At 40.4% G+C, this 12,839-nt stretch overlaps 2 protein-coding genes across 2 annotated transcripts; one reads left to right on the plus strand and one right to left on the minus strand.

The window, feature by feature from the left end:
- Positions 1 to 3,808: 3,808 nt before the first annotated feature.
- On the minus strand, positions 3,809 to 6,321 carry LOC122403768 (trichohyalin-like). The gene is made up of 2 exons (XM_043407499.1): positions 6,272 to 6,321; positions 3,809 to 6,202 (listed from the first exon to the last, which is right to left on the minus strand). The coding sequence occupies exon 2, from the start codon at positions 5,348 to 5,350 to the stop codon at positions 3,809 to 3,811; it is 1,542 nt and encodes a 513-aa protein (XP_043263434.1). The 5' UTR covers positions 5,351 to 6,202; positions 6,272 to 6,321.
- A 3,568-nt stretch (positions 6,322 to 9,889) lies between these two features.
- Positions 9,890 to 12,268, plus strand: LOC122403766. Its single transcript, XM_043407498.1, has 2 exons — positions 9,890 to 11,248; positions 11,738 to 12,268. The coding sequence occupies exons 1-2, from the start codon at positions 10,617 to 10,619 to the stop codon at positions 12,255 to 12,257; spliced, it is 1,152 nt and encodes a 383-aa protein (XP_043263433.1). The 5' UTR covers positions 9,890 to 10,616; the 3' UTR covers positions 12,258 to 12,268.
- Positions 12,269 to 12,839: the final 571 nt, after the last annotated feature.

Consider the following 12,839-nt stretch of genomic DNA (forward strand, 5'->3'; position numbering starts at 1 on the left):
GGGTGAAACTCTTGAATATTTAGTTTAGCGTCATAATATCTTTTAGATCTGTGTTTGGCCTGAATCAGATTTTGGCGAGCTTTATCCTGGATTTCGTTTAATGTTTTAAATAAATCGTTTAAGTACTCGAAGTAAGTGACATCAATTCGGTCGTCTATGTCTGGTTCTGTGCTTGGAATTCTAGCGGTTCTGCCAAAAACTAATTCGTAGGGGGTATAATGGGTGCCCTCGTGAACGCTGGTATTATATGATAACATTGCAAGGTCTAGCCAAGTGTCCCATTCCTTCCCTCGATCTGTTTGTATTTTTAGATATTCGCTTAAAACGTGATGCGAACGTTCCAGGGAGCCGTTAGACTGCGGTCTATATGTCGAAGTTTTGTACTGTTTTATGTTAAATCGTTTAGCTAGATATTTCATAATAGAAGATATTAAGTTGGGTCCTTGATCTGTTAATATGGCTTTAGGGGCTCCGAATATGCCAATTAGTCTTTTCAAAATTTGATCTGCAATAGTAATTGAGGTTGTATCTTCGAGGGGTACGGCTATGGAATACTTGGTAAGTAGATCCTGCATTGTGAGAATGTACCTATTCCCTGAAGATGTAATAGGAAGGGGGCCCATTATGTCGATAGCGACTTTATCGAAAGCACGTCCTGGCGTGTCTGTAATAACCATTGGTTGTTTTGTTTTTATACGAGTTAGTTTCTTTAATTGGCACGTTTTACACGATTGTATGTAAGATTGTACTTGACTTTTCATATTATGCCAAATGAATTTTTCGCGAATTCTTTGTAATGTCTTTGTTACGCCTTTGTGACCGTTGATGACCGAATTGTGAGTGTTTGCTATTATTTCTGCGCGTGTTTCGATTGGAGGAACTCGGATGGTGCTGGAACAGTAAGTAATTGTAATTCGATAATCTTTAAATAATTCCGTTAAATGTTTGTCTATGAAGTACCAAGAGACGTCACCTAAAGGATCGGTCTGTCTAATTGAGAAACTAGCTAGCATGAGTTCATCCAATACTGATCTAATGATTCTTAATCCATCAAGCGTTTGCGTGCGGGTAATTGGAGCTGTAGGGCGTTCCTGTATTGGAATCGATATAATATAACGTTTGTCGCGAGTTTTCACATTAGGAATATTTGGTGTAATTTCTGAAGGATCAGGAAGTAGACCTGACGCTTGGAGCTCCTTCGCACCCTCGCACGCAGGCGTGCCTTGGTAGGTTAAGAATACGACAAGGTGGTCCTTTTGCAAGATTAAAGGTTCCTTAGATTTGACGATTTTTAGAATTTCGAATCGCGGTTCGGGGTCGAATAACGGTTCGTCTTCGCTGTCAGATGATGATGAATTTGTATCCTCGGTTTCTTCTTCTTCGCCGACTGTTTCCAACTCGATTTCTGGATTCCTGCCGTCGTCCGGCGTTGGTTCAGTATTCTTTCTTGGTTCTTTTCTCGGTAGCTTTAATGATGCCAATGATTCGCTTCGCTTTCTTTTGTTAATACCCTCTGGCTCCTGTTCTTGTGGTTCGTGTCTTCTTCGCGCTTTCCTAGGTAGTTCCACTAGTGTTGGCGACTCGCTTCGCTTACGTTTCGTGATGATGTGTGGTTCTTTGGGAGAGGGAGTTAAAGGTCTTGGTACATAGGTTGGTGAGGAAATAGCTTCGTCGGAGGGGGATGTGTTCACTGGTAATACTTGAGGAGGGTTCCTGGATAGTGCATCTGCGTTTAGGTTCGTTTTCCCTTGTTTATATACTATTTCATATTCATATTCCGATAATTTTAATTTCCACTTCCATAATCTTGATGTAGGATCTTTGATATTATGCAACCAGACCAACGGCCTATGGTCTGTGACTATCTTAAACTTTCTGCCGTATAAATAGGGTCGGAAATGGTTAACACTGTATACGACGGCTAGGCATTCCTTTTCTATGGTAGAATACTTTTGCTCATGAGGATTCAAAACTCTTGAAGTGTATGCTATTGGGAGGTCTTTACCTAATTCTCCTTGGCTCAAAATTCCTCCGATTGCGTATCCGGACGCGTCCGTTGTCAGTATGAAAGTCTTGGTGAAATCTGGAAATTGTAGTATTGGAGATTTGCACAGGGCGTCGCGAAGTGTTTCAAAGGCTTCCTGTTGATTATCCTTCCAATTAAACGGTTTGTCCTTCTTTAATAAGTCGGTGAGTGGTTTTGCAATTTTAGAGTAATCCTTAATGAATCTTCGATAGTATCCGGTGAGTCCTAAAAATTGTTTGATTTGTTTTGGGTTTTTGGGTACTGGGAACCGCTGAACTGCTTGTAGTTTCTTGGGATCGGGTTTTACGCCTTCTTTACTCAAAATGTGCCCCAAGTATGCGACCTCCTTCCGTAAAAATTCGCATTTGTCGGGCTGTAATTTTACGTTTCCTTCTCCTAATCTTTGCATTAGTTTTCTGAATTTGGTTTGGTGTTCTGTTAGCGATGAGGCGTAAATGACAAAATCATCCATATATATAAACAGTTCCCACCCTTGTAATCCGGATAGAAGGTTGTTCATATGGCGTTGAAAGGTAGCTGGCGCATTTTTTAGTCCAAAAGGCATTCGGGTGAACTCAAAATGTCCATAGGGAGTTGAAAAAGCAGTTTTTGGCGCGTCTTGTTCGGCCATGGGGATTTGATGAAATCCTGATGCTAAGTCTAGAACGCTGAAATACTTGGCTCCTCCTACTTGATCTAGTATTTCTGTGATGTTGGGAAGCGGGTATGCATCGCCTATGGTTTTTTCATTGAGGTTTCTGAAATCGATGACGACTCTCCATCTCTTTTTCCCTGTGGAGTCCGGTTTCTTAGGTACTATCCAGATAGGCGAATTATAAGGTGACATAGATGGACGCACAATTCCGTCTTTTAATAGTTCTTGGACCTGCCTTTCAATTTCCTGCTTATGGATTTGGGGAAATCTGTACTGCTTTGAATTAATGGGTAGGTTATCCGTTGTTTCTATTCTGTGTTCTATTCCTTTGGCGCATGTTAATGGTTCCCCTGGTAAATGAAAACAATCTTGATATTCTGTAACTAGGTTGACTATGTGCCTTCTTTCTTCGGAGTTTAGATGTTCTAATCGCAATAATTCAATGACTTTATCTGCTCTAGTTGCTTCTGTTTCTTTATTGAGCGTATGAATATTAAATGTAGGCTGAGTTGTATCCTCTAATGTCGAATAAGGAATGGTTTCGACTATCGGTACCCGAGTCTTGATGTCCTTCAAAGTAGTATTATAACATTTCACGTATGCTCTTCCATTTTTATTCGATACTAGACATTGCCCGTAGAAAACACCTTTAGCGATTGAGTTGCGTTCAATGTGCCCCGTTTCTTGATTAGGGTGAATAACATAGAGGTTTACCGGCGTTACTGTTCTTCGTTTGAGAGTAATAAATTCTTCATTATAAAATGGAATATACCATTCGTTCCATTTGATTAGCTTCTTTGCGTAGTCCACCTTGGCTTGGTGGCTGTGTAGAAATTCCGCGCCCAATATTCCATCATGAGGGATAGTGAAATCATCGTTTACAACAAGGAATGGGACTGGGTACCCGAGTATGTCAAGAGATATTCGACCCAGTGTCGGGGCTAACCCTTGTCCTATTCCCCTAAGGGCAGGACGCACACTTGAATCGATATCGATTATGGAGATCAGGGCGGATTGCTTGATTAGGTTTACTTCTGCGCCGGAATCAATCATGAAACTTGTATTTCGCTTGGTGTTGGGCGTTTTAATTCGGACGGAGGGTACCGTGTTTATGTTATTAATGTCAATTACTCGAATAGTGGGCTCAACATGCCCTCTTCTGGGATTTCCTCCTCTTCCTGATCCGTGTCTTCCTTCTGCTTCTGCGATGTCTCCTTTACAGGTGGATCCTTGGGTGGATTTTTCCCCCTTGCTATCGGGTACGTACCGCGGTTTTGATTTGATGGGCCCTGTCCCACGCGGTTCGGCGACGGGCCGTGGGTGTTTCCCGGTCGTTGTTGATTCTGCTCATATTCCCTTCGAGCTTTCAACTTCCTACATTCTTCGATCGTGTGGCCAGGATTTTTGCAATATCTGCATTGCTTTTCGGGTATTCTTTTCCCCGGATCGTTGTAATTGTTGGGCCGTGATGTATCGAATCTTTCGTTGCGACCTCTATAACCGTTCCCATTGTTGTAGTTGTTTAGGTAATTGCTCCCGTTACCGTAATTATTGTTGCCGTAGCGAGGCTTGTCTTCTCGAGGTCTTTCCGGCTTGGGTGGTTCTGTGCGATGTCGAGGATCTGCGTTTCTATCGTAGTTCCTGTATCTTGGATTTCTATCGTGCTGCTCGTATCCACGCCTGAAACGCGCATGTTCATCCTGAATTTCCGTGTGAATCTTGATCGCCTTTTCGATTGCGTCGTCCAGCGTATCGTATCCTTCGATCCTCAGTCGTGTGGCGATGTCGGGTAATAACCCTTGGATAAATGCTTCGCTTGCTTCCTTCTGTATTTCGAGCTCGGTTCGGTGATCGAGCGTTCCGTATCGCTGTTGGTCACCGTCCATAATTAGATCGCGCAACTCTCGTATCTTGATGGCGAAGTCGAGGACACTTTGATTTGGCGTTTGGAATGTCCTGCTTAGTTCACCACGGTAATAATTCGCACTCTTAAAAGGAGAGAATAACTTTCGGATTTTGTTGCATAACTCGCTGACCGAATTGAACTGGGAACGACCGACTATTCTGTAAGCTTGTCCGCGCAATTTGTTTAGAATTGTTCTTACTAAAAGGGGCTCGTCACTTGAAGGTAAGTAATCTCGTGCACGATAGCACGATTCACAAAAGGGAATAACTAACTGGCGCATGCCGTCGAACGTCTGTATGCCGTCTGCGGCCTCCTTGACTCGCTTGTGGATTCCGGATGAGACTTCGGAATTTGTAGAAATTTGTGACGGCCCTGGTAAAAATTCTCTTGTTATTTCTTCTATTCTAGCGCGGCCTTCGTTGGGAGGTTGATGGAAACTAGTACGGTCAGGGTCTACTGGGCGACTTCTCAATTCTCTGACCTCTGCCATCAAATTTTGGACTGCACTTCTCAATTGTTCATGCTCCTGAATCATCTCTGTACGTTCTTGGGTGAGGTCGTCTCGCTCCTGGTCCAGCCTCAGCTGGCTTTCTTGGAGTCTCTTCTCCAATGCTTGTCGTTCCTGCTCCGCACGTTGCTCTTGTTCCCGTAGTCTTCTTTCCTTTTGCTGTACTTGTTCGGCAAGAACCTGTAGTTCTTCCGCGGAATATTCCGTTCCTTCTGCGGAGCGTGTGTGTACACCCTGTCTTGGCTTAGTACTCATTGTGAATTTAATAAATCGGTTAGTTTACGAGTAAAATTTGACCAATAAGTGTTACGGATCCCACCGCTGTCACCAATTTTATGTTACAGACGGGGAGGAACGGCGTCCTGGAGCGGCTCAGAACGTCGTTTGGAATAGGGAAGGTGAGTATAGGACGTACCGGCAGCAGGTATCCCCGACTGTAGGTAAAGTGGAGCGCGTAAGGTAAGTATTATCGACGTAGGATGAAGCGTTGCCGGTAGGATTATAACGTTATTTCCTTCAGGTGGGTCCGCCGAATCGTCCAGAGGGTTGGCGAACGAATACACGTTCCTACAACCGTAGCGACTCGGTAGGGGCAGGCGTAATGAGAAAGTAGGAGAAATGAGCGGATGCCAAGATTTAGGCAGCTATGAGTATTTATTCGTGACTGTTATACACTGCTTGCATTTGAGCGCACCAATTATAAATATCAGTAGGAATTAGATTATTCTGAATATTAGGTAGTTCGCTTATGTATCGAGATAATATCTCCGTAGGTATCTCCTGATGGGAATGGACCTTGGCGGCCTGGTTCGTATCGATAAAAGGAATTGGCGATAGAGGCGGCTGTATGACAAGTACGGTAGATTCGCAATCACTGTCGTTTGTTAAATCAATAACTTCGACGTCTGGTTCTCGGTGTCCAAGGTCGAGGGTGGAGGCTTCCGACAACGGGGAATAACAAGGTTCGCCCGGATGGCTGGAGGCTTGCGGGATCCCAAGCGCCAATTGCTCTTGTAACTCGCGAATGCGTCGTTTGTACTCCAAGCGAGCGCGGTGTTTGATTCCGCCGCGACGCGTCGTTTTATTAGGTCGTTTAGACCGGGTTGTCTAAGAATACCCAAACGTATGTAAGCTAATTGTTAATAAACAAAGGTAGTAAAACGTCTAGATACCCACTCGATTCTTATTCATGTTAGAGGTGTCGTTCCCGGTGCGTTTCCTGTGAGACTCTACCAAGCCGGGTGAGAATGGATGAGTGGCCGGTGCGTTTCTTCTGAGACGCTACCAAGCGTGTGTATCGGAGGTCCGGTGCGTTTCCTGTGAGACGCTACCAGGCAAAGGCGGAAAGAAAGAGTAGAATGTTAGAGTGGAATAAGAATCAGGCAGTTGATAAAACAATAAATAAATAGAGTTAAATTTGGTAACGTTTGAGCTTCTTGTAGACGATCGTGAAATAATCTAAGTCAATTTAGCGAAAATTTGTGTAATAATAGGGGTTCACGAGATACCGCACGTTTAAATAAGAGGTAGGAAGGATCGGAGATACACGGTTCGAAAGTATAGAATGCAACAATGTATAAGTCAGTAAAAGAGACAAGTTGTAACAATAAGATTTATTAAAGCAATATAACAAAGACTTACGTGTTGAATATGAGAGACACTACCACTAATACGATTGTTTGTGTACTTTATAACTTCTTGATGTTTGCTAATTAACGGCTTCCAGTAGACTGACTACTGAGGGCTCCGGGCCCTGTATTTATATTGACTTTTATCAGCTTGGCCTTCAGAGAGGTGCTAATTCCCATAAGCATTTCTGGTACTGCTTTATCTTTTGCTGATGCTGAGTCAGCAGTTTTGCTGAGTCGGCATTCTTGAGGAGTAGCAAAGTTTATCTCCCTTTATCTCGAAATTTCTAGAGTTTCATTCTCGCAGAGGACATTCTAGAATGTCCTCTGCGAAAATGTTCAAGCAGTGGCTCTCATACAACAGTGGATTTACAATAGTAAGTATAACAGTATAAATCATAAGTATACAAATGGTAAGTATAGAGATAAGTATCGGAGGTAAGTATATGTTAATAAGTTACCGACAGTCGGTATCACCGTGCGTCGGTAATACCGGCTGGCGATTGCTAAGAGTACGTAATTAAGTAAGTAATAATGATTGTATAATATGATAGTAAATGAATGAATAATATACGTTTATATGTGTATGTATGTGAGAATAATATAGATACGTAGGCAATAGTTCGTAATGTGCGCGAGAAAAAATATGTTTAGGCGGGGAGGGGTATGTGGATGTAACAATATATATCAGAAATAATTAATGGACAAATTTTTAAAAATTACAGATACAAGGACAAATTTATCACTTACTGGGGGCACTGTTACCAGTACCTGATGCAGATTATCAATTTTTATAATACAAATTTATTTTATGGGCAATTCAGATGCGGAAGTTGATAATCGTTGTGCTCACAATCCAACAGTGAAGAGAACCATTGTCCATGAATTACAAATGTTTCTTCATCAGAATAACAATTTAGTAAACATGTTCAAAATAGCATTGGATCGGATGCGATCTGATAGCCATAATATTGGGTCTGGGAAAAAGTTCGTGGCGTTCTTCCAGATAGGCAACGTCAATTGCAACTAACTCAGGAAACATAGATCGCAGCGACACCACTAAAAGTTCATTAGAAAGGTGACACTTCAAGCGTTAATTTGAGGTTATAAACATCGAAATTGGTGCAGTGATTAGAAAGTTGTTTGCGTTTGAAGATGGAGAAAAAAAATGAAAAATTGCACTATATTTTGCAATTTTATTACGACAAAGGGAAGAACGCTGCGCAGGCTTGTGAAAAAATTTGTGCTGTGTACGGTGAAGGTACTTTATCAAAATCCGCTGCGCGGAAATGGTTCGCTCGCTTTCGTTCTGGGAATTTCGATGTGAAAGATGAGTCACGCTCTGGTCGTCCAATCACTCAAAAAGCTGATGAAATTCTTGAAAAAGTCCAGCAAGATAAACATATCAGCAGTGTCGATATTGGTCTGGAGCTAGGCATTGACCACAAAACTGTTTTGAACCATTTACACAAAGCTAACTACAAAAAAAAGCTCGATGTATGGGTTCCTCACGAGTTGAGCGCGAAAAACATGATAGACCGAATAAACATCTGCGATGTGCTGCTGAAACGCAATGAAATCGAGCCATTTCTGAAACGCCTCATAACTGGCGATGAAAAATGGATCACGTACGACAATCGGAAGCGTAAAAGATCGTGGATAAGGGATAGTGAACCGTCACAAGCGTTCGCGAAGCCAGGATTGACGCTAAAAAAGGTGATGCTGTGTGTGTGGTGGGACTGGAAGGGAATCGTCCATCATGAGCTACTTCCAGTTGGTCAAACGATTGACTCTAGACTCTATTGTGGACAACTTGAGAGACTACGCCAGGCAATTGAAAGAAAACGCCCCGAATTGAGTAATAGGAAAGGTGTTGTCTTCCATCATGACAACGCCCGACCACACACTTCTTTGATGACCCGTCAAAAATTGCAAGAGCTTGGTTGGGAAGTTTTAATGCACCCACCGTATAGTCCAGACATAGCACCCTCTGACTATCACTTGTTCCGATCACTGCAGAACTCTCTCAATGGAATGAAGCTAGTTTCAAAAGAAGCCTGTGAAAATCACTTGCTACAATTTTTCAATCAGAAACAACAGAAGTTCTTCACTGATGGCATCATGGCTCTACCCGAAAAATGGCGAAACATTGTCGATAACAATGGAGCATATTTGGTTTAAATAAATTCATTTTCACATTATAAAAAAACCAGTTGAATATTACTAAAAAAACGCCACGAACTTTTTCCCAGACCCAATATTATCATTCGAGCTGACAAAACACCTGCCGGTGAACACACAAGGAGGTTTAATTCACCTACCATTGACGAAGTGGCTGTTGTCATTGTGGGAGAAAATTTACAATCTAGAGATATTGTGCTTCATCGTCGGAATAGTGATTTAAAACGTGTATTTGAAACACACAGGAGTTATGATGCATTACAATATCCTTTGATCTTCTGGCAGGGGGAAGATGGATACCATTTTAATATCAAAATAACAGGTAAATAAATTGAACAACATTAAATAATATTTTTAAATTCAATTCATCTAAGTAACAAATTAAACATTTATCATTTTTGATTGCAGGTGCTGAAACCAACAAAAAAGTTAGTGCTATGAATTTCTATTCATACAGACTCATGATCCGTCAAGGTGAAGTAAATCATATTTTGATGTGTCAAAGACTCTTTCATCAGTTTGCAGTTGACATGTATGTCAAAATTGAGACTGAACGATTGACATACATCCGTTTGAACCAACGACAGCTACGATCAGAGGAATACATTCATCTCCGCGATGCTATAAATGCGGATGGCAATGTGAATAATGTGGGAAGAATGATAATTTTGCCAGCCACTTATATAGGAAGCCCACGCCACATGCATGAATATGCTCAGGATGCTATGTCATATGTTAGGCATTATGGCCGCCCAGACTCATTTGTTACATTCACATGTAACCCAAAATGGTCCGAAATCAAGAGGGAATTGCTACATAGCCAAACACCAGTTGATAGACATGACATAACTGCCAGAGTTTTTAAACAAAAATTAAAATCTCTCATGAATTTCTTAATAAAGCATTGTGTGTATGGCCGAGTCCGTTGTTGGATGTATCAGTTCACTCAATAAGTCCCCGGTCTGGCGCATACGAGGTGTGTAAATAAAGTAATGAGACTGGCAACGTCGCTTTCGATCCGGCAAAGCTGGAGACGAGAGGTTTTGAGCAGCGTCAGGTGCACATGTGATACGACCCCAGTATGAGTTTGAACTCGCTACAGTCATTTGTTTCTCCGTAGCGTTAGTTTTCGTGAAACAGTTTTTCCTTGTCAGTTCTAAAAATGAGTGGCGTCAATTTTGAGCAACGGTGTGCTATCAAGTTTTGCTTCAAACTTGAACACAATGCAACAGAAACATTTGAAAAACTTCGGCAGGCCTATGGAGAAAGTGTTTTGTCAAGGGCCCAGGTTTTTCGGTAGTTTAACCGTTTGCGTACCAGAGGGTTTTGAAAAAACACGATCGAAAAACGCCAAGGAGCGCGATCGCGCTCCTTCGATTATGTGTGGAAAAAAGCCGAAGAGCGCGATAGCGCTCCTCCGGTTACGTGTCGAAAAAAGCCGAAGAGCGCGATAGCGCTTGTCATATTTAATGCGGTAAATAATCGGGCCGCGCTTCTCGTGTTTGTTTTTTCTATTTCTATACCATCATTCTTTATGCAAGCGGCAGAAAGAACGGAGTGTTATAAAAGAGTAGTGTTATAAAAGTGCGATCATCATAACCGTGTCTTTGTAGAAATTATTAGACGAAATAAAGCAGAAGGTAAGTGTGGTGTTAGCTGAGGTTCATTGAGTAATTTTTAAAATTAATTTATTTTAACCCTAAGGAGCTATAATGAGCCGGAAAACTAAAATTACAAGCATAAACGAAAATCCAAGTTACCCGAGTGACACCGATGACTCTGACATCATTCCTGTTAGGAAGAGCAAGAAGCGTATATTCAGTAGCTCGGAGAGTGATAACGATTTTTCGACACACGATAATTCATCTGCAGAGGACTTGCTCAGAAAACCCGAAGAAAATATCGATAATTTTGAAGCTGAATGCAATTTTCCTAATTGGAGCAAACCGATTCATTATTTTGACCTCTTTTTTGATTCAGAACTATTGTCACTAATGGTTACCGAGACTAATAATTACGCGGAATATTCGAGGAGTCTTCTTGAACCATCAGATTTGTCTAAACTACCGAAATGGACACCAGTTACTGAATTGGAGTTGAAAGCATTCATAGCAATGATTCTAGAAATGGGCATTACAAGAAGACCCAGTATAACTTCATATTGGAGCAAAAATTCACGGCAGATACCATGGTTCAAGAAAATGTTTTCAAGAAATAGGTTTCAAGAAATTTTAAAGTATTTTCATTTGGTAGATAGTTCTTTGTGTTTTCCACCTAGTCATCCTAATTACGATCCCTGTGTGAGATTTGAACCCCTTGTTAAACACGCTAACAGAGTTTTTAAATTATATTATACGCCTCACAAGGAATTATCAATCGACGAATCCTTAGTTGGGACGTTATGTCATTCGAGTATAACTCAATATTTGCCAAACAAAAAACATCATCGCTGGGGCATAAAATTTTGGATGTTATGCGATGCCGTTTCGAAATATTGTTTAACATTTTATTGTTACAAGGGCGCAAAATCAAGAAATAATAGTGACAAAAATACGTTTGGACTAGGATATAATGTCGTGATTAATTTATTAAATGAAAGTAATTGTCTACATCAAGGATATCACGTCTTTGTTGACAACTTTTTTAGTAGTATTGAATTAGCAAGATATTTATATTCCAACAATACTTATTTAACCGGAACTATCAGACGAAATAAAAAATGTATTCCCGATCATTTAAAAACAGTTAATGTAAATGAACCGAAATATTTCAAAGATAATAATGTGCTCCTTTGTGCGTATCGTGAAAAGAAAAGCGTAAAAAAACCAGTAATACTAATTTCAACTAAATGTGAAGAAAAAAATGTGACGATAACAAAGAAAAAACACGGTAGAGAATGGCATTCAACAAAACCTGCTATCATTCACTCGTATAATACCTTCATGGGAGGTGTAGACGAATCTGATAAAATGTTATACACATATCTTGATGAACGTAGAACCGTAAAATATTGGAAAAAGGTTGCTTTCAATATCATGAATCGCATGGTTTTGAATGCTTATATTATTTATAAAAAAAATGCGAATAATAGAGCAATGACCCGGTTAGATTTTATTTCGCGAATTATTTTTGATATTGGGCGTGAATGGATGAAAGAGAAGAGGGTACGAGTTTTTCAACGTGATTTTTTAGACGAAAATAGGCTACGTTTAGTAAAGTTGCCACAACGCAACTTACGGAATTGCGTAGTGTGTAGCACTAAAAATAAGAGAAAAAGATCGCATCTGATTTGTGTACAATGTGAAAAGGGAGTTCATCCAACCTGTTATCATAAACATCAATGTTTTACATAGTAAAAGTTATTTCCAATAAAATATTATTTGTTTTTCAATTTTTTCATATTTTTAATTTATAACATATTTTACGAAAAATATACTATGTACATATATATATATATATTTATATACTATTAATTTAGAATAGGTAACAACAAAAGACAAATTGGTTACTGACAGCGATGCGACGCGCGACGTATACAGGGTGAGGCATTTTAAACAGGTCACCTGAATAACTCGCTTGTTTTTGAAGATAGGAGAAAATGCATTAGACCAAACTTATTTGGTATCGGGGGGCTCATAATCTGGTATTACCAATTTTTTTGTAGGTGGAGGCGTCAAGGAGATATGAAGGTCAACTTTGTTTTTTTAAATGGAACAGTATATTTTATTACTTACATTCTGATAGAGTGTTTCAAGGCGAATACAATGACCTATTATTAAGGTCATTCAAGGTCACCCAAAGTCAACTGCAATAGAAAATAAATTGTGTCAGAGTACATTTCGAATACTTGTGTATCACGTGTGTGTATTGCGTGACACGGGTCACAAAAGATAAACAAACATTCAATCACATTGTACGCTTATCCGTATCCTCAA

Source organism: Colletes gigas, unplaced genomic scaffold, assembly GCF_013123115.1.
Source record: "Colletes gigas isolate AHSC1104 unplaced genomic scaffold, ASM1312311v1 Colletes_gigas_Sc00073, whole genome shotgun sequence".
NCBI lineage: Eukaryota > Metazoa > Arthropoda > Insecta > Hymenoptera > Colletidae > Colletes > Colletes gigas.